General features: G+C 36.6%; 1 protein-coding gene across 2 annotated transcripts in view; it reads left to right on the top strand.

Annotated features, from left to right (window-relative positions):
* AKT3 (AKT serine/threonine kinase 3) overlaps window positions 1-26657 on the top strand; it is a 150422-nt gene that overhangs the window by 86593 nt on the left and 37172 nt on the right. For both annotated transcript variants that reach the window (XM_082302505.1, XM_082302506.1), the window contains exons 4-9: window positions 5312-5423; window positions 6851-6995; window positions 13583-13714; window positions 17584-17649; window positions 19257-19325; window positions 26318-26440. In XM_082302505.1, the coding sequence (XP_082158631.1) occupies window positions 5312-5423; window positions 6851-6995; window positions 13583-13714; window positions 17584-17649; window positions 19257-19325; window positions 26318-26440 (647 nt within the window). The remainder of the gene's footprint in view (window positions 1-5311; window positions 5424-6850; window positions 6996-13582; window positions 13715-17583; window positions 17650-19256; window positions 19326-26317; window positions 26441-26657) is intronic.

Raw genomic sequence — 26657 nt, 5'->3', positions numbered from 1 at the left:
AATTAAATAGGCAAAGGTTGGGACAAAAATGTTTATCTTGTAAAGGAAAGACCAAGGGAAAAGCAAGAAATCAAGGTTAAATTATTATGCAAATAGATAGATACATAGAGAGATACAGATCTGTGTAAAGACAACACTCTCCCTATATGTTTAAAAGTGCATACATTATAAATAATGCAAGCAGTGGCTTGATACTGTTTTTTTTGATATAATTTGATAATCACGGGAAGTTATCCTCTGTGCTAAAACTCAGTCTGTATTGTCTGTATTAGAAATAATTTCTCAGATATGCAACCTTCTGTTCATTTTTTAGTACAATTTTTTATGGCTGCTTGAATGTTTAGTATTCTTGTCTAGCCATATCAACACATTCTGCTGAAGTTGAAACCTTTCATATATGGAATAATAAAATGGTATTAGTGTTCTTTCTGGGTTTTTTTTATGCTGAATGACTGCATTTAGGAAAAGAGTGCTGGTGATTATACGGTTAAAGTTATAGAATTCAAACTTTAAACTTTTTAATAAAATCTGAACAGATGATCTGTGCTTTTTTTTTTTTTTTTTGGAACTGGCAGGTTTCAGGCCCTCTAATTGGCTTCCCAGCTTTGCAGAGTAATTACAGCTTCAAGCAAACTTTGTCATCTGTGGTTCAGAATGGTGTAAAGTAAACAGAACGTTTTGAAATACAGTTTGTAGTTAGAGTTGCTCAGGAGAGTTTAACTAGCATAACTACTTAATTTAGACAGTAGCAGTTATTTGAAAAAGATAGTCTGTCTAACATTTTAGAATTGTCAAGTTGGTTGTCGATATGGAGACAAAAGTTAACCTCTGGTATGTACCTGACTTTGTTTTGTTTTGTATTTTGAAAAGAGAATTTCAGTAATTGAGAAACATCCATTGCATTTCTTTATACTCTTTTAATTTTTTTCACATTTTTTTTCACATCCAAAAATGGCCAAAGGAGTGCTAAGCACTTGTTGGAACAGAGTTGTCATTCTCTGTTACTGTTTCTGTATTTTGCTGCTTTGAACAAGTGTTCTCCCCCAAGGTTTTTCCTCCCCTCTAATATTAAAGGAAAAATTCTCATGACCGATGTTGCATCCCAGAAAGGCAGAAAGCTTTAGGAATAAAATGTGTAATTCCAAGTTGTAGATGGCTAGCATACAAGAACACAAAGTTGAGTCTGTCTGTTTACTGGCTTACTCATCTTTTTGAATGATAATTTAGACTTCCAACTGTTTTGAGTTGAGATTCAGTCCTTTAATTACATATGTTTATGTATAGTAGCAAACTTGAAGACATTATGGTAGAATGTTCTCTACTCTTGGTAATGACCCAACTATCACTCGAGCATTCGGAGCCAGCTCTCAGTAGCCAGTTTCACTCTTTCTTCTGTGCTTTTGTATTTTCCAAACTATTCACTCTTGTCTCAAACTACTATGGTTTTTCTACTAATTAGTAGAAAAATATTTTGGTAATTAGCAGTAACTGTGTATTACAGCACTTATTCATCTTAATAGATTTTTTTTTCCCCCTAGTCTTAGGTGAAAGATATTCACAGAGAAATTTTTATTCATGTTGCAGTCATGGCAGGAATACTGTTTATCCCATACATTTGTATACAGCAGCACATGAAACATGTGGGGCTACTAAATATCAGCAGACTTCAATTATTTTTATCTACTTGAGAAGGATGGGTAGTACACCTCTTTTGAGAATACAGTGGTCCTCCACTCCTTTCTGAAATCCTTTTTGCTTCATAAGGGACGGATACAAATGTATTAAATTGTAACCTTCCATGAGGGAATCAAGTCTTTAGCCACTTGTAGCAGAATATTACCAAAGCTAATTAAGTTTTGCTAAATTTTATTTTTCAATAATATCCTCCAGTGACAGTGAAATGGCATTTTTGGGGGTTATTTGGGGTTTTTCTTATGTTTTCAGAACCATTTTCAATTCTTAAGGTGCTTTTTATTACCTTTAATTGATCTAATAATCTGTAATGAAAACTCAGAACAAATGGGGTTTTTTTTGTAGCTACAAAGCTTAGTATATGCATCCATATGTTTTGTTCTTGTTCAGTAATCACTTTGAGGACTGACTGAAAAAATGCAATATAAGTAGTGTATTAGATACAGATTTACCTAATGTACATACCTATGTATATATTTATTATACTTTATATAGTATATTTTATATACATATAGGTGAAGGCCATATTATACATAGCATTTGGACATAGGCATGTGTAATTCTATTAGTTCCATTTTTTCATACGTGAGTTGGAAAACATAAATAATCCAAGTTAAATGTATGCAAAGAGAAGTGGTGGAATTCAAAATCTTCAGTTCCATCACAGGCACTGGAGAGGATGTGCTTTTTGGTTGGTACAGATTTTTCTGCAGGTTTGTCTCTGTACCTTTTTTCCTTCAGATTGTCCTAACACAGTCACCTCTCTTTTTTCCCTGGCAGCTTTTTTTCACCTTCCTTCCTCTAAACTAGGTACTCTAGTTTAGCTGTACTCTAGCTATTCCCATGCTTTTCTTTCTCACATAGGTTCCAGTCTTTTTCCTGTCCTATTTCCACTTTTCTCCCTTTATTCCCTAGTCTTTTGTTCCTAACAGCTCTCCTGTAAACAACTTGCTGTATGCCATCTTTCTACATTGGATTTTGCCTCAGTGAGGTAGTTTCTTTTTCATACTGTCTGAGGAAGAGGGTAAAGCATTATGAATATAAGTGAAATGCTTTGAATTTAGCATGTGGAGAGGCAGGAGGTAGCTGTAGCCTCTGGATTATACTCAATGCATAGATTTTCAATGATTTTATGCTTTAGTAATTGTTATTGTAATTTTTACCCTCCTCCCACTGCACTCTTATCCCTCCCACATGTAGTGTGGCCAGATGCCTTACATTTTCACAGGAATACTAAAAGGATATCAAAGGTCTTGATTTGCCAAGTTTTAAGTCTCATCTCCAAAAAGCAGCATTTTCCAGCAGTGTGCAGCTTTAGGCAGACACCCAGTAAAGAAAATTTCAGCCTTCATGATTGAAGTGTGATAGGATTAAAGATGAGAGGATGGTTTTGTTAGGAGTAAGATGAGATAATCTTAGAGCAGACAATGCTTCTAGTCTCTTCTCTTGGGAAGGTAGCCCCACACATTCCTTGGAACTACAGCTGAGGAGGTTAAAAAAAAAGCCTGTTAACCCTGCCTTCAGTGTTACTCTGATCATAGCTGGACTTCAACCATACCCCCGAAGACAGGGGTTTCTTTGATCTCATGAGTAATTGCACCCAGCTACAGCCCTGGTTAGGTACCCTCAGCAGCTCTACTTCATCATGCTTCTGTCCTCCTTGTTTCTCTTCCAGCTTTTGTGTTAAATTCCCTCTTCCTGCATCCATCCTGCTGTAGATCTTTCTTCCATGTGTTGAGGATGGCTCTCATTCCATCCAAAACCTAGCAGAGTGTGTATAAGCAATGAGGGTGAACTACTGTTTCTCTTTTTTTATGAAATGTTTGTTAAAAGGAATGGCATCTCCTTGACAAGTGAGCAGTCTGACTTACATAATAATTTATATATGTATGGGGAACATATAAGTTTGTTCATCAAGGAATACACATGTGCATAGGACAGCATTTACTCCTCTTTCTCATACCTGTGTCTGTCAAGCTTCTGAGATGTTCTGCTAAGCTGCAGAAAAGAATACTATTGACAGGCATACCTACTTCCACTCTTCTTTGTTTTTTCAAATTAAAAAATTGCAGTGGATGATAGTTGAGGTTTCAGGATCCTGAATTTGTGAAGAGAAAATATGTCAAGCCAAAATAATTTATTTCTGTGAAAGAAAAGCATGCCTTGTTAAGTGGTACATGTCATATGACTTTTGTAAAGCGTTGACATTAACTGGAATAAAGAATAGTAAGCTCCATAAGTAAAAGGTGTGGGTCAAGTGGTAGGTGGTAGCTATATCAAAAAGAAGTTACAGCAGATTGTAGGTGAACAGGAATTCATTTTCCATATCATTATTGATTGATTTGTGAACCTGATGAATCATTTTAGCTCACATGCACACATTTGATCTGGATCAGCTTTGAACAAGTGATAATATTCCAGACATGAGATGTGATGGTTTGTGTCTACGTTGTGGTAGCTGCAGGAAAACAAGTAACATTTTTGACAGAGTAACCTTAGCTTCTCAAAAATGTTTAAATATATTTGCATGAATAAGGAGTTCTAGTTTGTCAGAGAGTTTTGCAGCTGTGGTGCTTAGTGCAGTATCCTGCATCGTAGAGCTAATACACAGCAACATCGAACCATTGCCTGAATCGCCAGGGTTGTAGTCTTACAACAGAGGAGTGATAGGTGGTCTATAATATGTCTAGAATTGTGGAACAAAGAAGATCTTGGATCTGGAATCACTACTGGTGAGGACAGATTGATTGAATTGACTTAGAGAAGACTGAAGGGAGATAAAACAGTGTTCAAATGTCTAAAAGGGTCAGCTGCTGAAAAGATGAAGTAATTTAGTCAAAAGGACAAGAAACAGTGTGCTGAAATTATAGGAACAGTTGCATTAAATCCTAGGAAAAATCTTCCAGCTATAAAAATAATTAATTTCTTTATAGTTGGATAGAATAGTTTGCTTACAGGGGTTTTGAAATTAGTACTTTTGGGGGATTTTAGAAGGAGTGTAGAGAAATACTTAGGAGAAATAGCATAGGTAGACCTGATTCTGCCCTGGGGCACAAAGAGAATTAGATGATTTCCTGGGGCAGCCCCACTGGGGGTGTGTGTGGAGTTGTTCTATATTTAATAATCAGACTAATTTCAAAATCTGAATTTTCTTAGCTAGGGTATTTTACAATAAATCTTACCCTAAAGTGACAGTACTATCAGTAATTTTGACATGCTTACCACTGAAGGGAAAATGTCATATTCCTCCTGCTGGGTGCAGATGGAAAAATATGCCAGTGGCTACTGCTGTTTCCTTGGCATGCTATAGCAATCCAGGATCTAATACTCTTCTTTCCCTCGTAACACAGACTGAGTTAACAAATGGAGATGGCACTCTTTATATGGACAACAATACAAGTTTCATCAGTTCTTCTGACTGCTTTCTTCACTTTATGGTTATTACCTGCTACCTTTTGTTCAAGCCCACGTTTGTACTGCTGTTCTGTACTTCCTTGTGTGCTGAATAGATCCTGAATGGGGATACATAAGCTGAATGTATTTCCTTTAAGTAATTTTATTTGCTCTTCACCCATTAACTGGCAACGTATAAAAAAGGCAATGTCATGTATTTCTCTAGAATGTCAGCTAATGAAAACAGAGCGACCAAAGCCGAACACATTCATTATCAGATGTCTTCAGTGGACCACTGTCATAGAGAGGACGTTCCACGTAGACACTCCAGAGGAACGGTGAGGGTTTCATTCTTGTTTTCCTTTTTGTGATCCTTGCACAGAAGCCTCAGCAGTCTCTGCTGGGCCAGCACAGCAATCAGCACTTGGAACTGTGACATTCTGAGCACATGTGAGCAGTTACTTAAAGATTTTTAAGTCAGCTTCTGTAAAATGTTATCTGAGCTCATAACTAGTGTAAGAGTTGCCTGCGAGTAGGTGGGATAAGTGTGTTCAAATAAGCCAAAACTATGTCATGATATGTCTCTGAAGTGTTAAATTTTGAACATCTAAAGCCTGGATTGAAATATTTCCAGCCTTCCTGTCTTACTCCTCCTAATGTGCTCCTTTCTTTTGGCACAGAAAGCAGCATGATTATTTTAATTTATTTTATGTTGGCTTATTAGTTTTTCTTGTTTCAGTAAACATTCACAAGCTCTTAAGAATTAACTTTTTTAATGTACCAAAAACTTCTTTAATGCACGTAGGAGATACGGGATAATGCACTCAAATTTTCCATTCTCTATGATTAGATGCTCTGAATCTTCCCACTGTGGACATCTATCCTTTTGAGACTAGTACTATGATCTGGCTATCATTTTTTGTATCAGTAAATAAGCAACAACTTTGCTTTTTCTGTTGTTTCACGTAGAGGTTTTTTTTCATCTACCTTGGTACTGTCTCCACCCTGTCCTTCTTTTGTGCAGTTTAGTACCTTGCACTGCATTCAGTGATAAATACCACGATAATATCCCGTATCCCTTGCTGGCTGAGCAAAAGGCTGCAGGTGCTGTGCTTGGTGTGGGTCTGTGGCCTGCTTAAGGGCAGCCTGGTGTGTCTGTGCTGCTCAGCTGGCCCTGCTTGTCCCTCCACAGAAACCATCACCTGGGCCTGCCCCTCAGTGCAGCCACAGGTTTTTAGGATGCTTGTAGGAATTCAGTTATCTTTGAGGACCTTTTTTGAGAGAACTTTGAGAAAAAGTCTGTAAGCTGAGCTTTAAGAAGAGACAGACAAAGAGTTGAACACGTGATATGGTTTAAGAAATCTTTTTTTTTTTGCTGTGAAAATGTCTTGAAGAGAGGGGGAATACCAAAAAGTGTCTTAAGATAGCAAGTTATTATGAGATAGCATTGCATAAGAGATGATATCCTGTGCTCTCAGGTGTATTATACCCAGAACAAGAGCTTTCAAGTTTCCACTAGTAAAGTACTTAGAGAATCAGAAACTGCTAATTCTTGAAATTACCCACATAGTGTGATCCTTTCTGGTCAACTTCACCACTTTAACAAAATGCAGAATTTGGAAGGAAATGGAAGTGATTAATTAATATGAGTCTTCTGCTGTGTAACATGAGAATTGAACATTGAAGCAATGTAGCATGTGTGAAAAACCTTATGAACTATGTAATGTATGAGTGTCTAATAGAGATGTTGGCTTGTTCATGATAGGGAAGAATGGACAGAAGCAATCCAGGCTGTAGCAGACAGACTTCAGAGGCAAGAAGAGGAGAGGATGAACTGTAGTCCAACTTCTCAGATAGACAATATAGGAGAAGAAGAGATGGATGCTTCAACAACCCATCATAAAAGAAAGGTAATGACCTTAAAAAATAACTGGCAGGGCTCATATGTAAATAACTTTTGTAGAATGGTCTAGTTGGGTAAAGTAATATGCAGGGAAGAGTATTTCAACATAAATTTCAGTGTATTATAAGCATCAAAGTACTTTTTTGTTTTATTTCAATAAAGCCAAACTGGTCTAGTTTTGTTTATTTCTTATGCTATCTGATACAGCACTTCTAAAAAACAAAGTTCAACCATTCAGGCACATACGAACATTCTGCTTCTTGTTTGACTATTATTTAATCCTTTTTTTTTTTTTTTTTTTGTTTACTGTTTTAGAAGTATGGTAATAAAATATTTTCTTTGGACAAGTACATTTGCCCCTTTTCTCATGTAAATAATACCCAGTACAAATTAGGTAATTTGCATGAGAAAGGCTAGCAGGATCTGGCTTTTAATGACCTTGTTTTTTGCTAACTTGGGAAATAAGTTTGCTTTAGTTTTCAATGAAGTAAGAGAAAACAACATTTTATTTTTCTGCAGTCCTTTACAGCTTTTGGTGTAAGTAGGAACAAGTGCATTGTTGGCTATAACATACCTGTGGTTGCATCTCCAGAGTCAACAGGTTAAACACACAGCTAAGAGAATGTTTTAAAGACATGATGCCATTCAAAGTTTGCTTATGTGTCTCCATTTTGTCCTGGATAGACTACTCTTGAAGAATGGATCATTCAAACTGACGTCTCTCATTTACAGAGTTGACATGACTCAAGAAATGCACTGAAATTGCATGAAAAATAATAACCAGTTTACACGGGACTGGCTTCACTATTTCTAGCTAGGAGTGAAGCCTGTAGAAAACTAAGTCTCCTGACAAAGCAAAACAGTCTTATAGCTCATGTAACTGAATGCCTTTGAGTGACAAACAGTACAAGAAATGGTGAACATTTATCTATTTACTAATAGAGCATGTTTTGTATGTTGCACTACATAAAGTAAGAAACGTAGAAAAATCAGGGCTGATAACTATACCCTTAAGAATGTAACAAAGGTGTCATAGGTATCTTTAGTTCTATCATATCCTAATTTTTGAGAACTTGAGTTTGCAGTCCAAACAGAGTTCTTTTATTAGTTTCATTGTATGCAAATTTCTAACCTTTGTCTGCTATAGAAAAAGGTAAAATCAATTATATAGAGCTGTAACAATACTCTGAACGTATAATTGTCAGACTGACGTTGAACTTTTAGCCTGGTGGCATGGATATTTAATGACTGTGCTCCAGGGTAAAATATGATAAGTGACAGCAAGACAGAGGCAGTGTTTAAGATGTGTCAGCCTTGTGAGAGGCAGCACCATTATGTGGAAGGGATTTGGGTTTGCTCTATTAAAGATCTGAGCACTGTTCCAAGCCTGTGTATCCTCGTAGTGGAGTATAAAACCACTGCATAACAACACTCATTTTCAAGGTGTCAGAATTAGTGCTGTCTGATACAAGTAGTTTATCTGGAATGTGCTCTCCTAGTTCAAAGTGAAGGGTGTTTTCCCATACAACAAAAGGGGTTGTGGGAACAGGAGGAGGAGGATCTATTTTGTTTCTCTCTTGCCATTTGTGCTTTAAGAAATGCTGAAATAATATGCTGGGACAGTGTATGGGCAGTGCTACAGAATATTTAATGGCTTTGGCAACAAGCCAAAAGCGAAATCTACAAAACAAAGATGAAATGAAAAATGGTGATATTCAACACCTAATAGTAGAGAAGAATAACAAAACTAGGGGAAAAAAAGAGATAAATAAAAAGGTAATAAAGTTAAAAAAAGAAAAAATAATAAAAACAATAGAGCCAAAACTCAGAATCCCACTATCCCGCTACAGATTTCTAACTGTTGGAAGACTTTAGTGAAAGGTGCTCAGAAGATTTTGGAATAAAAAATATTAAGTGACCGTTATGATGAATTGCCACTGCCTCCATCTTAATTGAAATTGTGAAAAATAGGTCTTTTTAAAACTGTTTCTGTTTTGTAGAAATGTTTCTGAAAAGCTGTTATTTAAGATTTCATAGTTGTTAATGTAATCAGAACCATTTCCGTTAAAATGACTTAATGCATTTTTATTGCTTTTTTTTGTTTTTTGCATTGGATTTCTTTCCTTTCAGGGATTTTTACACAATGTGTCCTTTTTTGACAAAAGCTTGTTTTGTCACCTGTTTTAACATCTAAGCCCAGTGAATTTTGCTTGTGTATGCACCAGATGGTATACATATGAGTAGAAGAGCATAATCAGATTAAGAAACAAGACAGAGAGGAGTTGGGCCTGTTCTTCTCTGAAAAGGTAGTGAAAAGAAAACAGCCTTTAGGATGTGAAACTTGATTTGAATAGACACGACAGCTATGTCCCTGGTTAGATTAGCTGGAAGAACCAGAAGCACCTCTTCTTTTCCCCAATTTTTTAAAATGGTGTCAACGTGCAATTTAAGTTTTACACATTACTAAAATTTGTAATACTGGAAATTCTTAGCAAACTGCTTTTATTTCTTGCTGTACTATTACTTCTTAGTAGAGTTTTTCCCTGATGAAGTCAGATGAAAACTCCATGTGGTATAATCATTGTGCACATCAGGAATTAAAAAAAAAAAAAAAAGTTAGTTTCTTTGGTAGGAATTTTCAATACCTATGTTAGGGTGTATTCTTTTGAACAGATTATCCATAGGGGATGGTGTGTTTAGATGGTCAACAGATACTCCAAAAGGGGAGTAAAAAGGTTTTATAGAAGTCTGGATGTCATAACTTTTGGTTAGTGCAGTCTCCTGTGGCTTCATTGCTTTTTCTTTGTTTACAAATTTGATTTGCAGGTTGCAGGGTGAATAAAGAACAGATTTCTCAGAGGAAGCCTAGAAATAATGTAATGAAGAAAAAGATTCAAAACTTGGAGTACAGTAGGAATAAAAAACTAGGGAAAATCATGAAGGAGAAAGAATCCAATCTTATGGGAGCCTCCAAACTTGCTTACCAGCTTCCTTCAGGTTTAGGAAGTATTTCCATTTTTCCACCAGTTTTCAGTACACCCCTAACTATGGCATCTGTGTTTTTATCTCCCAAGGTCTTGTGTTCTTTGGCAGACTTTTTGAGTTACCCTGCACTGCGTATCATCTCTAAGCCTTCTGCTGAGCTTCTAAGGAATGAGAGCATCAGGAGACTTTATTCTTAGAACTAACACTACCGCCATAATGTGCTGTTAAGCCATGGCTCAAAATCTTGCAAACCTATTACCTTTCTCTTATAAATATACATCTATTTTTAACTTGTTTTCACTGAGCTTGCATCTAGATTCATGACTGCTTTGCTGAACATTATGTAAGCAAATTTTGGGCAAATCAGTCTTTCAATTTGACTGGCTTGCTGCCCTTAGCATCAAATCGATGTCTGTGATCAGTTGAGCCAAGATCCTCCTTCTGTGTGTGGGCAAAGGGCAGCTTTTCTGGCCTGGTTTTATTCAGACTGATGGTCCCTCTCTAATTCCAGTGTCTTAGAGAAAATCAGAAGTGTGGGAGAAGTTGCTCCTTTGAGGCTGCTTGTGATCCCATAAATTTGTGACTCTTAGAAGTGATAAGTTGTTACAGTCACTAGCTCAGTATTTTTTATCAATAAAGCTGTCAGCCACTCTTTGTCAGGGAACATGATAGCTTATGGCTGAAGGATTCTGCCCTGAATTACTCATCTTCTGCCTGAATTGTGTTTTGAATGCATTTTTAGTTTTTCATGGGTTTTTGTCAATATTCAGTGCTTTTGCTCAAAGGCAATTGTTTTCTCCTTGATGGTTGTCATAGAACTATCGAGTAGATAACCTGACTTTCCAAAGTAATGAAGGTGATAGTTGAGAAGTCTTACCTTTAGTTGATTGAATTGGATCTCAGCTTTACATACTACCTTATGCACTGTGAGTTACCACACATTATACTAGTTTTTGGAAAAGTTGACTCTTAAAGGATTTGTCTGGTGGTAAACTTGAACTTTACACTCAGTTGTGTAAAGTGGGTAAAATCTATACCAAGCCTTTGAAATCTCTGTTACGTGTATTTCTTGCTGGGCTAAACGCAGTTTTGTTCCTCCTGATGTGAGGTGGTTTGGGCAGCGAAACAAGATCTGTCACTGCAAAATGTTTGTGTGGGCATCAAGGTTAGTTTCCTTAGAAGATACCAATCAACAATTACGTGGGAAAAAGATTTAATTCCTCTTGATATAGCTAGAAAATTGATATATGAGAAGCATCTTCTCCTTAATAAAGCTTTGAAACAGGTAGGTATCCAGGTGTTAAGTAGAGTGTTGAAGACCTTTTGCAGCTTTGAAGTTGCAGGTTGAACACTTAAAAGCTAAGGAACTGCACACTGATGTGGTTGATGGAACTTCAGTTCTACCTCTTTGCAGATCGCAGACTGACTCTGAGCGAACAATTGCCTAAATTACTTTCACAGTTTGTCGACAGCAAATTCAGATCCACAGTAATAGTATCATGCACTTGAGCTTAAAGGAATAAATAATTTCAGAAGGAAATTTTGCCCTTTGTTCTTTCACACAAGCGAATATATTTTGCTGCCACTGTTTGTTATTGCACACCAGGGATATGCCCAATACCTCTACATCTGGAAAGTGTGTGAAATATGTAGGCAGTGTTAAGAGGTATTTCTGGTAGAGATAAGGAAAGTACTAATTCCATTGTGGAAAATACAAGTAGAAGTTTATCCAGAACAGTAGTATTCATCAAAACTGCCTGAGGCCACAACTAGTAATAGAAAGAGACACTAGGAAAATGAAAGATAAGGGATGATCTTTTTCTCTCACAAAACAAGATGTAGTATTTAACTTAGCAGAACTGAGACTCAGAGTATAATTACTCTTTAAAAATGTTTTGAAGTGTTCTTTTCACAAAGGAAGAAAGGTCATTGATACTGCGGGACAGTATGATAACAAGAATATCTGAGTGTGTTTTCTTTCAGAATTTTTAACTGCTTTTCTCTGGGCTCCTGGGTTGCAGCACCACAAAGCTCAATGGTTTTGTGGCAGCACCACAAAACTCAATGGTTTTGTGGTGCTACAGCCAAACCAGTAACACAGCACAGCAACAGATATGCTGTAGAAGCACACAGTGATTGGCCAAGTAAATTCTGCTGTCAATTCAAGGCAACTGTGCAGTCACTGCACTCTCAGTATTGTTCTGTTTTTCCTCTACATCCTCATCTTTGCATCTAATGCATAGACCATGGAATTGATGCTTCTAACTGGCAGTGAAATGAACTTGTAAAACTAAGATGATTATTGACTCAAACTTTGAGCTCAGGAAGGTGGCTATACTGCTTTGCAATCTGAGATCATCTGGTCATATTCTTACCATGTGTCACACTCCAGCTGAGCTGGTAACCCTACTAGACTGGATTTGTCTGTTGATGGAACCAGCTCTTGGATGTACTGTGTTTAACCTGCAAAACTAGGGCAGTAATAGAATCACATGAAAGATGAAAATTTCCCACCTCCTCCTTTTCAGAGCCAGATTGATTAATATAAATACCATGTAATTGTAATCTGTACTGAAATGTTAAAAAGTCTACCTGTAATGCAAAGGCTGCTGTAGAGTCTTACAAGACAATATTTCAGTGAGGATCATGTATGTTTCAAAAAAGCCATCAGTGCAGTGGTTGGTGTTATGCAGAACCTACTGATAAGCCATGCTTGTGTGTGCCTGGCAGTGCAGGAGTTGATGAACTTAGATGTGGAGCATTCTTGAAATGCTGATATAGGCTAAGGCTTTGTTCTGTGTGTGCTTTGTAAAAATAAAAGTATGTGCAGGTGGCTTTAGAGAATTATAATAATAATGCTATTGAATGATTTGTCCTGGTGGTTTAATGATAGCTGTTAGCTGTCTTCTTTGCCTCGGTCTACAGTAGCAAGACCAATGTTGTCTGGGTACACAGCTCCCACCTGACCTGGAAGACAGGGAGGGGGAGCAGAGTGAAACCCCCATAATCCAAGGGGAAATATTCAGTCATCTGATCCATGCTGTAGCGTGTCCAAAGAGGGGTAACAGAGCTGGTGAAGTGTCTAGGGCAAAGTCCTATGAGGAGCAGCTGAGGGAGCTGGGGATGTTTAGCCTGGAGAAAGAGGTCTCAGAGGGGACCTTATTGTTCTCTAACTACCTGAAGGGAGGGTGTAGCTAGAGGAGGGGGGCTGATCTCTTTTCCCCAGTAAGAAGTGATAAAATGAAAGAAAGTTCCAGGGGAGTTTTAGAGTGGATATTAGGAAACATTTCTCCATTGAAAGAGTTGTCAAGCATTGAAACGGGCTGCCTAGGGAAGTAAGTGATGGAGGCACCATCCCTGGAGGTATTTAGAAGACATGTGGCACTTAGGGACATGTTTTAGCAGTAGACTTGTTAGTGCTGGGTTAACTGCAGGGCTTGATGATTTCAAAGGTCTTTCTCAACCTAAACAATTCTATGATTACAAACTTAATCATAGAAGTGGGCCTATTTTTCTAAACTATCCTTATTTTATCAATAATAGGATTTGGTTATATGTTGGAACTGGATAACCTATGTCTTGCTAATCCTTGTTCTTTGCACCTTTTAGACAATGAATGATTTTGACTACTTAAAACTACTGGGCAAAGGCACGTTTGGCAAAGTTATCCTGGTCCGAGAGAAGGCTAGTGGCAAATACTATGCTATGAAGATTTTGAAAAAAGAAGTAATTATTGCAAAGGTAAGAAAGGCTATATATTTAATATTGGGTCATTTTTAGGACTGGAATAATCAATATTCAATACCTAAGGTGTTTTGATTTTTGATGATAACTTAGTTTGATAGAAGTACGTGTGTATCTTCAGAAAACAAGAATGCAAAAAAAAATAGGTATGGCCATTTTGCATGCCTTTTCCCAGTATTTTATAATCTGGAGTATGCTTAAACACAGAGAGTTGACTGGGCAGGACTATAGTGTAATCCGAGTTTATACAAGGAAAAATGCATTGTGGGGTATATTGGATACTTCAGGTTTTTTTCTAAGTCAGTTGCAGGTTTATTCAGATAAACAGATTTAATTTAATGGGCCTGTGCTCTGTTCCTGCTATGTTATACAAGATTGCTATCCATGGGACTAACAATTCCATTTCTTCAGTTTTTGAGAAATAGGGACAGTCTGAAGCTGGTGTCTGAAGAAGTGATTTAAACTGGCATTGTCCAATCACTTAAACTTGATTAGTGTCAGTAGCTCTTTGCTTGGTCATAATATCATCCAAGCTTAAACTTAGATCATCTGCTCTGAGCTTTGTTTCTAGCAATTTGGAAGTTTTGAATCCCACTTCCACAGAACAAGTTGAAAGCAAGAAACCTACATACATTTATCACCGTGAGACACAATTAAAAATAATCCCAATTATTAAATAAGGATGTTTTGAGGGATGTGGATCTGACTGAGATTTTTGAATACTTGATATCAGTATCCATAAAAACTGAATGTGAATGGATAAATACTGTTTTACATATATTAAATATTAAAATATCCTTCAGATTTGTCTGGTTTTCCTATTGGCCTATGAAAACAGGGCTTACAAGAGTTTTGCAGTCTATGTTCATTTGTCTGTCACTCACTTTCTAATAGCTTTAGAATGTGTAGATCTGTTTCGATTAAATTCGGTAGAGGAATAGAAGCCTCAAAGACAATTATATTTCCTTGAGTGTCATTAAAACCAGCCCTGTTACAGAGGGAGAGACTTAAGTTTATGTCTTCCACACTAAAGAGACTGAGCTATGAGTTCTACGTGCCCTTAGCAGCTGTCTCGTGTGCAGAGACACACAGCCTAGTCAGCAAGTAGATGGTTTGGACTAACAGCAGCAGAGAGTGCCCTTTTCTTCTTCATAGTCAGGAGATACAGGAAGAACAGAGGGTATTGCTGCTGCTCTCTCCTGATTCTGTATGGGAAGTAGCACCTTAGTGGCCCTCCCTGTAAGACCTGGCAGCAAGCTCTGTGGTTTTCCCTGTGGGTCTCAGAGCCTGTCTGGTTTCTGCATGCTGTGCCTCGGTCTCCAGCCTGACATCCTTGACCAGTGTTCTGCTCACCCCTGGCATCTGGGGATCCTCAGGAGGTATTGTGAGCTCTTTTCTGCAGCTGCTGGTTTGTATCCTTCCAGCCTTCAGAGTATTTCATCTTGTTTCTTTGTATCAATTACAGATGAAACATATTTTTAAATTTTAGGGGGTTTCTAATTACTTTGCTGCCTGCTACAATATCACTGATTTTTTGGTATGGTTAAAGCTGGTTATTGGGCAACTTTGTCTAAGGTGAGCAAAAATTCTTGTTCATAGAAGTACATATAAAAGTAGAGAAATTTTGAAGAAATCAGAGATGCAACTGTTTAAGTTTGAATTTAGTGATCTAGCCCAGTCAGCATGTGAACATGCTGTGGGGATTTATCAATAGCATTTAGCTCTGGAGATCAGTGCTAAGGATATGGTCACTAGGTAGAATAGATCTGCAGTCCCAACTCAGCATGTAAGTGATATAATATACACTCTAGAATCACGGGATGGCTTGGGTTGGAAGGCACCTAAAAGATCATCTTGTTCCAACCCCCTGCTGTGGGCAGGGACACCTTCCACTATCTCAGGTTGCTCAAAGCCCCATCCAGTCTGGCTTTGAACACCTCCAGGGATGGGACATCCACAGTTTCTCTGGGCAACCTGTTCCCAATGTCTCACCGCTCTCACAGTAAATAATTTCTTCCTAACATTTAATGGAAATATCTCTCCTTTTAGTTTAAAACCATTCCCTCATGTCCTGTTGCTACCTGCCTGTGCAAAAAGTAGTCCTGTCGAAGGTTATGCCCCTAACAGCATAGTATGAAGCAGAAAAGTGATGCATTAACAGCTGTATAGCATCTGCCCAGTTCAGACTAAATTTGTTTATCCTAAATTTACATGGCAGATTAATATTACACTTACGAGGAAATTACTACCAGTATTACAGGCTCCTGAGGCAATGCCAGAAAAATTGGCCATTGCCAGCTTTTTATGCCATATATCTGGCGAACCACAGAGGTATAAAAATAAATAAATATACAAACCTTTATGCTTGTTTTTCTCCTTGAAGTGTTTCTGGTTTTGTTTTTCGCCCTGTATGTGGTTGTAGTGCATATACTCAGTGTTGCACTGCTGTTCAGCTAAATGGCATCATAGTTTATTACCACTGACTGTTGTTGTTGTTCAGCTTCCTATTTTGACAATTTTTAAAGTCTAATTTAAAACTCCTGACATCTGTGTTTACTTTCCAGTTTAATAATACCTTATCTTCAGAGCATAGTCTGATAAGCATGTGTGTAGTACAATAATGTTATATTGGTATTATTTGTGGCAATAATAACGTGTACTCTGACTAAATGTATTTACTTCTGCAGGATTACAGTTGAAGTTTGAGTCATACTAGGGCAGACTGTAGTTCTGTGTAATATAAAGCTCAATGGTAGCTTGGCACTACAGAAAATGGCTACACCTTCCCAGTGGCTTTTCAGGCCTGGCCCAGGGGGATTCACAGCATGTATTATATGCAGAATTGTATAAAATGGCTGTGTATTCATGCTGTGAATACCCTAAGAGTTCTGCTTTGCTCCCTAGCCCTCAGGAGCTGCTCATGTTGTAAGGGCGAGCCCTCTGCCCACCATCCTTGTCCCCTCACCCCTGCATGGCCCTGCTCTCTGCAGACCTGGCGGTGTGAGGGACCACAGCTGTGCCCCCAGGGCCTTGCTGTCACCCCTCAGTCTCCTTCTTTGCCACCTGTATGGTGCCCACCCCAGGGACTGGTGAGAGGGCCTGTGGAAGGAGCAGGGAACGAACATGGATGAACTTGCCAGGAAGCAAACAACCACAGGGACTGGTTTAGTTTCCTTCTATCACTTTGGTACAGGGCTCATTTTTATCTTTCCCTTTCATGCTCACAGACAGGAGAGTGTCACTGTCTCTCTCCAAAGTGCCTCTTTTCCAAACTGTGGCTGGAAGTTAGTTGGGGGTTGTGCGGGCATCTCCCATTCCCAAGGATGAGGCCAGTGTCCTCAGGGAAGGAGGTCAGCCTGGTCAGAGGAGCACTGCTCGCTGCTGGGCTCCTCAGGACAGCTTCGGTGGATAGAAACAAAACCAGCATCAAACCAAGTGAAAGTTTAGAAACAGAAAACCTGACTTGACTTAACACTTGGCTAGATGAGACTGGGTTTTATATTTGCCTGTCAGTTACTTCATGTGTATGTGTCTCGCACATTGGTTTAGTCTCTCTGTAGATACATTGTTCAGGTGATTCATACCAGAACTGTGAAGTTGTGATGACTATGTTTTTAAGCTATCACATCCAATATTATAATTTCTTTCTTCCCTGAATTGTATGTGAAGACTTCATTTTATAGCAAGAAAATTAGAAAACCAAATAAAATATATTAAATTGTGCTTTGTCAAGTATTTTCTCAAAAAACATGAAAGTTCTTTCATTTTTCAAAACTGTACAGTAGCCTTCTCTTTTCCTTATAATTAATTAAATAAAAATTTTGTATCTTAATTCAGACTTACTTCTTCTCCTCTTTATGTCTCAGGATGAAGTGGCTCATACTCTTACAGAAAGCAGAGTATTGAAAAACACCAGGCACCCTTTTTTAACAGTAAGTATTGGGAACTAGTTTTAAGTACATTAGCAGGTAATATTTAATATCCATTATGAATATATTTTACAGATTTTGAATTCTTTCTCACGGTGATTTGTAAACAATCAGTAGCTATCTGGTGCTTATGATATCCTTTATCAGGATATGTCATTAAGAATTCAGAAATAAAGTTTCTAATCAATTTGTAAAGCTTTACTGTACTGAAAACAAATTTAATTGTAGAACTGTATAACTGTTGTGCAGTTTTTTGTAGTTTTTGTATATGAACATTTTAAAAATAAAAGTTATTAATTTCACGGAGGTGTAAGTATTTCTTACCAAGAAAATTTAATTCAGAATTCAGTAAAACAATAAAAATAACTATTTGTTAAAGAAAAGTAGCTCACAGAGCCACAAAACTCAAACCCCATTACCTTTGTCTTCATATGGTTAATATTTAATAGAAGGGAAAGACTGAAAAGATGAAAAATTTGAGACTCATGACAAATTACAACTAATTTATTTAACTTTACAGCTGAATTTCTTCTGCAGAAGTAATTTTGTTTTCTCTTCTTTGAGAATATATTAAAAAATACTTTCTTTTATCTCAAAATATAATGAACATGCTTTTTGAGACAGGGAATTTTTTTTTTTTTTTGGTATTAAAATATCAAAGTATAGCATGGAAACTTTCCTACTTAGAAAAACTTAAACCCTTTGGAAAGCAGAGGATTTAATTTACATTGGTGGGCCAAAATATTTTTGGAAATTCAGTAAAGACAAAAGAGATCCTGCAATGTTTCTTGAATTAGAGTGTAATAGTAAGCAGGAGTAGGGGGTACCTCCCATCGAATAGTGCAACAATAGTTACTGCAGTTGTATCTTCCTGGCTGTCTGTTATTCTTCAACAAGTTTTGTCACATGAGTCTTAACGCTTGTTACATGGAGTTCTAGTACATTTCATTTTTTTTAGGGCAAGTCTTCATCTGTAGATTTTCTGTGGTATCATTGATAAGTCAACAATTTCAATTAAGATAATAACATCTGTTGCAACTTCAAAATGATACAGAAATTAATATATTAATTTGGCACTTAGCATTCTTAATATTTCCTAATATGAAACTAGTGAGTCCTTGCTTTGGAAATGAAAGCATGCAGGATGTTAAGATCACTTTTAAGATTTCATTTGGGAGAAATGAAAAAGAATATGATAATCTCTCTCTTCATGGGCACTGTGGAAGTGGACATCATAAAGTAAATGATGGAAATAGCTGGTACCGTGTATGGCCGTAAGAAATGAAATATAAAATTGTGTGTTTTACTAGCCATTTAATACTTTATTGTAATAAAGTATTAAATGTAATAATGTTATAAATGTAATGTATTAAATGTAATGATGTTTTCATATCAGCGGACATGTGGCAGAGATTAGATAACACTTGGAAGTTTTTGTGTTAATTCATCTCAAGCTCCAGGTAGAAAGTTACACTTTTAATTACTCTTAAAGTTCTTACCAAAATCAAAATTTTCTACTTAAAAAGATAAAATTTTGTTACAGTTACAGTGCAAGACATTGAGTTAATATAAGATGATAATTGGTTTGATTTTGCTGTTTTCTTTGCAAGTCCTTGAAATATTCCTTCCAGACAAAGGATCGTTTGTGTTTTGTGATGGAGTATGTTAACGGAGGAGAGGTGAGTTTAAGAAAGATGTTCTGCACTTGTAACAGTAAGGCTGTCACTGGATTACTCTTTTAAGGTTGTATTTTATCTTGCCTTTTTGATTTCTAGTGTATTTAAAGGGCTTTTTTTTTTTTTTAAAGGAACTGTTTTATTTAAAAAAAAAAGTTGACATGTTTTTATAGCTTTGCTGTCAAAACTAGTTCCTCTTCTGAAAAAATTAGACTGCTGTATAGTGAGAGATAATTTAATGCTAGAGAAATAATTAAAAATAGCTTGCTTATTGTTTTTTTTAAATTTAAGCATATTATAGCTTGTTCTGGCATGAAACAGTCATAATGCAGTGTAAACAAGCAAAAATAATGTTGACAAGTCTTACTTTTTTCCTAATATGAAATTTGTGCTCTCTTTGCTATAACTATTACAAACATCTATTGGAAAAGAGTGGAGTATTCGTATTTTTCATTGCTTCTCTCCCCTTGACTTGCCATGTACTCTGTAAATTTCAACTAAGCATTAAACTTCTGAGAGTGGTATTAGCTTTGAAGCCATTGTTGTCTTCCAGCTGTTTACTAAAGAATGAAATATCAAAAATGATGCCCAGCAAATGGAATTAGAGAACTGCAGTTGAAGAAGAGGGCTTTAATCTACCTTGTAGGTGCTGTTTGCTATTCAGACTGTCTTGTTACAATGTGAACTGTGAGATTTTCCTTATTTTGTCAACTATATGCTTCATGGTAATGTTAAAGGACTAAATGTTTCCTATGGGATTTTTTTTTTTTATTAAAAAACTCCTTCTTCATTCAGGAATTGCTATGGCTTGAGACATAATGTTTTGCATTATGTTCTAGCTGTCTTCTCCTGCAATAAAACTGTGCTTAGCTATAATTCCAATGCCTGCAGCCCATTTGGATCCCAACTCGTCCATGGCTGTCCTCTACCAGCCATGGCTACATAAGGTGCTATAGGGTTCTCATATGGGAGGATGGCTTGTTTGACTCAATGTATAAACCCAGTTCTGCACATCACAGGGGTTGAACCAAATAAAAAAACCTCCCTCAGCAGTAAAGGCATAACAGCCTTCCCTTGGACACTCAGCTGGCTTATTTGACATTGAATTTACATCACCAATATTAAGTCAATGCTGTCTGTGGTGAGTTTTAAGTATTGTCTTATAAACCAGCTAATTCTTCATCATTTTCCTCTGTGTAAGGTCTTACTGCATTTCTGTAATCTCTGGGGAGACAGTTTAAAAGTATGTTAACATCATCCTGTAATTTAGCTATTTGTCTTTTTGAAAGGTACTTTTCCATACTGTTTGAATGAAGAGCAGAGCCCAGAGAGGATGTTTTCAACTCCTTTCTTATGACTGAGGGTGCTCTGACTGTATCTTGGTCAATTGTAGTTCGGTCAATGCATTTATTTGCACTGGGTGGTGCAGCCTTGTGGCTACGACTGCAAGTGTCATGTGTCATGGGTTTGTCGGGGGCAACCTGCTTTTGCTTATGGGATTTGAGCAATTGCAGTGTACTTGTGCCAGGACTGGGTTACTTTCCCAGGTATGATGTTGCTGTTTGTCAGTGTTGCTCATGTACTTTGCTGATGATTCCCTAATTCAGTGAAGCTAACTCTAAAGTTTTGCCACAGTGGGAAATAATGGCTTTTTGGGAGTAGGTAGTTTCCTTTGAGGAAACTCTTGATTTGCCTATGTGCTTCTCTTTGACTAGAGATCTGGAATAGTAAGTTGGACAAACTGTCTTTTTTAATAGGAAAATCTTTAATCTTATCAAATTTTCTTGTGAATTTCAGACTTTAGTCAGTGTCTGCCAAAAAATACAGAGGATTTCGTATTTGTAAAATTAGCCTTGTTATTAACTCAGTTACTGAAAGTAAGTTGCTCAAAGTTTAGCCAGGATTTTAGTCTATATGATACACACTTTTTTCTTTCGCTGCTTCTATGTTCTATTCTGTCTGTGTTCCAAGGAAGTTACATTTCCTTACGTATTCTGACTGGTGAAGATGGTGAAAACTCATCTTTTAGTTATATCCTTCCAGTGGGAAAATGACTGTAGTTGTACTATGCTGCTTTTGATTCTCTCCAGTGCTGTGCTACCTTCAGTGTGTTTCTGTTTAAAATTACTTTAGATTAAATATTTCTTTTGAGGTAAACTCTTGTGTCTGAATCAATTTATTGGGAATTTTCATGGATTATGTCTTTCAGGAACACCATTGCCCAAACAGTTCTCCTCATGAAGGAGTTCTTGAAGTTTGTGTACATATTCTTGACTCCTACCCAGGTGAAAGCAAGAAAATGCCACAATTTAGGCTTCTGCCCTAATAGAGTAATAAAAACTGTGGTTGGTAGTAGGAGTCTTCGCTTTCTCTTTCTGTGGCTAGAAAGGAAAACAGTAAAGGAAGGGGGCGCAGAACTTACCTCATACTGAAGAAGAAGAAATTGTGTTAAACTGATTGTAAGCGAGAATCTTTTATATCTATTAAAAATCTAGATCCATGGGGAAGTTAATATCCCTCTAGAAAAATAACAATTTATCTTTGCCTTACCTTGCCTGTGCGACTTCAAGTTGGTTAGGCTTAGTTAATAAGGGAACATATTACAATGAAAATGGAACTGCATCAGTTTTACTGGTCTGTGTGTGTGCTCTTTTACAGTGTGCAAAGTATTACAGTAAAGAATTCTCTCTTGGTTTCCTTTAAAAACAAAGCAGCATATTATGTACTTAAATATAGCAAAGCAAACCATTAGGGGATTTTTTTTCCAAACAGATTATTCAGATGGAAATACTGATTATGTTTTCCTTGTACTGAGAACATTTTTCCTGTTGCCTAAGGCCCAATCTTGAAATAATTGTTGTGGGCTGAAAGCTTAATTTTCTCTTCATTTGGTTTTGCTGTTAGACTCTGTGGATGAAATGTTTACCAATGTCTATTGATCATAAAATATGTTGCAGTATATAGCTAAAATCATACTTCTGGCACTGTAATTACTTCTCAGTACCTTTGTTGTACTGAATGAATAATGTTAAAGTAGCATTAGGAAATTGAAATTTGATTTTAGAAAACAAGTATTTATCTGGCATAGCTGAGTTGACCAAATGGCTCTTTATTTTTGGGGAATACTTTTGGAGTGTATGCTACCCAGTTTTTATTTCCAGTATTTTGTTTTACAGGTTGAAAATCTTTTAGGAATGAAATCTATTACATACATTACTCCGCAGAGTACACTGATACAGCTGACTAATAAGTTGGTTAACTTCCTCACTCTGCATTTTAAGGATAATTCCAGATTCTGTACTTTGTAACAAACCTAATTGGTAATTATATGTATAATAAAATTAGACCCTAAAATTTGTTCAGATGGTACACCACACAAGAATTCTGAGTCTCTCTTCGTCTTGGCATTTTTGTTCCACAGCTCTTACTTCAATTCATTAGGCAGGAGAGAACTAAATGGCTTGTTGTAATTGAACAAGTGCTATTAATGTCTAGGAAAAAAAAAAAAAAAGAGAGGATTTACAACCTACTTAACAAAACATAAGTAAGCAAGAGAATATTCCTTAGCCTAAAATTATGATAGTCCATAAGGTTGCTATATTTCTTTGGGTATAAATGTGCCTAGAAGCAATACAAAGTCTGAAACAATAAACAAATAATTTGAAATTTCAAGGCTACTACTGCAAGTGCTTTGCAAAATCAACACTCAAATATAAAACGCAGAGCTGAGCAAACCCAATACACAACAGCAAGAGCCAGACATTCAACTTACAACATGCTAAGTAGGTCACTAGCATGTGTACAAGTTAAACATATCAATTGATACAAGGTTGTGTCTTTTATATATTTGGCATGCTTGGATCTGCAGTGGAATATGTTTGATCTTCATTTAAATTTTTTCCATTAAACTTTTTTATTAGGAAAAAAACCCATGACAGCACTGTTGTTCAGTTTTTAAAGGCATAACAGGAAATTTGTAGCTCCAGTCCTCACTGTAACAATAGCACCCTTGTGTATGCCATCAAAAATGTTATGGGCAAAATGGCTTTCTTTGTGCCAAAGCTATTTCTGTTGCAATTCCAGTGATTTTATACCACATCTTTAATAACTGTAAATCAATAAATAGTGAAAATGTTGGAAACCTTTTTTATAACCTTCCATCACATTTTGTCTTTTCCTTCTCTGACTTAATAAATATAATCTTCCTGTTCTGACAACTGTAAATAGAACACAGTCGCAGAATTATTATGAAACAGTCAACCAACTAAATAATTAGCTGAAAATTATGCTGTAATCCCCCTGTAATCACCCTGCTTTCCCTATTTTAATTTTAGAATCCTCTTAATATCTTTAGCATATAGCTGAGTGTATGAATGCGCTTTTAGTGTGCATTTTTATATCTAAATGTACATTCTTCATTCAAAACTAGCAAGTATGGTTTGGTGACAGCTCTGTTAGCTGCTATAATAATATGAAGAAGAGTGACTGTAGTGTCACATATACTTTGAAATAAGCTGACTCAGAAGCTCACAGTTTCTTCGAAAAACACAGAACTGTTGTTAGTTGTTTCTAGCTGGTCATTTTACTTTGAAGGTAGTATTTTTAATTAATATTAATAATCTTCTTGAAATGAACACTAACAAAAGCAAATTTTTTTGTATATTAACTTGTTGGGCTATCAACTTTCAGATTCAGATTTAGGCCACTTTTTTAATGGAAACTAAAATAAATGTGTTGGTGTCAAGTATCCTGAAGTTTTAGAATTTTCTAAGACTGCTGTTCAGCTACTGGACTAGTCTCTTTGAAACAGAAAATTGCAATAGTCCTTTAGAATAGATATGAATGTAGAGCTAACTGGAAGTTATAAATTTTCAGAGTGTGTTGACCTACATTTTTAATTACTTTCAATCCATCAAAACAAAAAAGCCCTCTTAAAAATGAGTAACACTAGCTCATTATTTATGAAAGAGACCATGAAACAGACATAAAAGCATAAATTACATAAATTTTGTTTTGCTTTATGTGAATATAATTCTACTTAGCGGTATTTATTTTCTATTTAAATACTGTGAAAATGTGTGGAAAGGACTACCCAAATTGGGAAATGTACTTGTTCTTTTCCCAATTTGGTAATACATGAGGCATTTAATGACGTGAGACTTGGTTGCTTAGTGTGGATGAGTCTTGTGATTGCACTGACCATTAGGCAGCCATCAGTACAGAGACCAGGTCACTACAGGGAGGGCTCACTCCCACCAGGGATTGGTGCCTAAGCAGGGGAACAAGCAACAGGAGCAACAGACACACCTACAAAATAAAGATCCTTTTTGTCATGCAGGTTTGCCATTTTTATTCAGGGTGTCCTGAGTACTGGAAAAGAAGCTGAAAGGGGAATCCAGATACAATGAACAAAATTTTAAATATTTTCTTTAAATCCTAGTGCAGTTTCTGTGTTCTGTGAAGTCTCTGCTTATACAGATATATGCTGCCAAGAGGCTCAGTTTTCTGGGAAGTTTGTTTAAGCTAAGACAAAGGTGATACACCTATTGTGAATTACAGTTCTCAGGAAAGAAGTTGCCTTCTAGTTCATAGCAGTGACTTTTTAATTATGTTTCAAAAAGTCACGGGATTATCCAGGTTTGAAGCAAACTTCAAGATTATTTAGTCCAGCCGTCAACTCAGCACCACCATAATCACCCCTAAACCCAATCCCCAAGTGCCACTTCCAGAAGTCCACCCACTGAAAATAGCTGCAGTAATTCCTTCACTCTTCTGTGCCATGTGAATGGTGTAGATTTTCTAAAGGCATAAAATAGGATGTGATAAAGACAGATTAAGCACATCATTGGCTTTTTTTTATTGGTTAGCTTTTGGGTTTCTTTTTAACCTACCTTGCAATTTCAGAATTCTCATCTACTTGATACTTTAAACAGTGGAAAAAACCCAGCATGCATAGTTGTTGTGGATTTCACTGTCTATATTTAATTTATAAATGATAACATATTTTGTATTTTGTTGATTGTTAGCTCCTGTGGTGAAGCCAAAAACATTGTTACAGGACCGATCTGGTTTTAAGGAGAATACAGAAATATACTCACTAATCTTTGCTTGAGGAATAGCCCCAACTTGCTTTAAACAGTAATTAAAACTCACCATTTTAGAAAACATTTGAATTGAATAGCCAAAATGTGATTTTTTAGATGTTGTTCCAAGTTCTGAGGATGATGTTTTATCCGTTAAGATACTGACAACCTTACAGAGTTTCATTTTACACTTTTCGTTGCAGCTGAAATTACTGGCAATACATAGTGACTATTGTTTTTTGCTGAAAGGCTTTAAAGGGTCTGCAAAGTGCTGTTACTTTGAAAGTGTTAAGGAAGAGACAAAACACCCAAAGCAATGTTTACATTGTAGCAAAGAAGTACACTAAATGCATAGATTTGTTTTTATAAGCCCTAAGCAGTTGTTGATTTGCTTTTTCTAGTGGCCACTATTGCTAGCAGTATGCACATGTGGTTTGTAAAACGCCAGTTCACCTGTTCAGTCCAAATCTACTGAAGAACTAGACTTTTTTTCAGTTCAAAGAAATTACTAAAGCACTGAAAAACATGAAGAAAACCCAAAATCTGTACATTTTAGTGATATTTCTCAGTGGCTTAAAGCAAAAATCTGAGGAAGTGGCAGAGGGAAAAGAACAGAATGATGCTGTTGCATACTTTTTTTTTTTCCTCTGGTAACTGAAGGTTAAATGAGTAGCAAGCAGAATGCCTTAAACAAGATTGGTATATTGATTAAAACGCTGATTTAACAGCTCGCTTTCTCCCTTTGGAAACCTGGAAAAGATAAGCCAGCTGCTGTCTAAGAGTGCTGAGTGTCCACTGAGAGTACACTATCTATCATCACAATATGGTGATGAGAGGTGTTTTATGTTTGTGTTAATTTCCCCCACTAAATCAGTAATTATTACAATCCTGTCCCTGCTGTTTACCCTGCAGCTGTTTTTCCATTTGTCGAGAGAGCGGGTGTTCTCAGAGGACCGCACACGCTTCTATGGTGCAGAAATTGTCTCTGCCCTGGACTATCTGCATTCTGGGAAGATTGTGTACCGTGATCTCAAGGTAAAAAAAGAAAGAAAAAAAAGTAATCAAATTTTTGTTTTTGCAGAGACTATGGGGACAAACACAAAGTAATTATAAAGTTGCACTATTCAGAGTTAATGGGGAAAAAAAAAATCTGTGTTCAGTTTTAAGTTCTGTGTGTGCTAGAGGAAGTCATTTGATATAGTAATCTCTAGATGGGTACATTCCCTGACTTTACCTTGATTAAAAAATGAAA

Source organism: Coloeus monedula (genome assembly GCF_965178545.1).
Source record: "Coloeus monedula genome assembly, chromosome: 2".
NCBI classification, from domain to species: domain Eukaryota; kingdom Metazoa; phylum Chordata; class Aves; order Passeriformes; family Corvidae; genus Coloeus; species Coloeus monedula.
The sequence above is the reverse complement of the archived record's forward strand: the minus strand, read 5'-3'. Positions and strand labels throughout refer to the sequence as shown.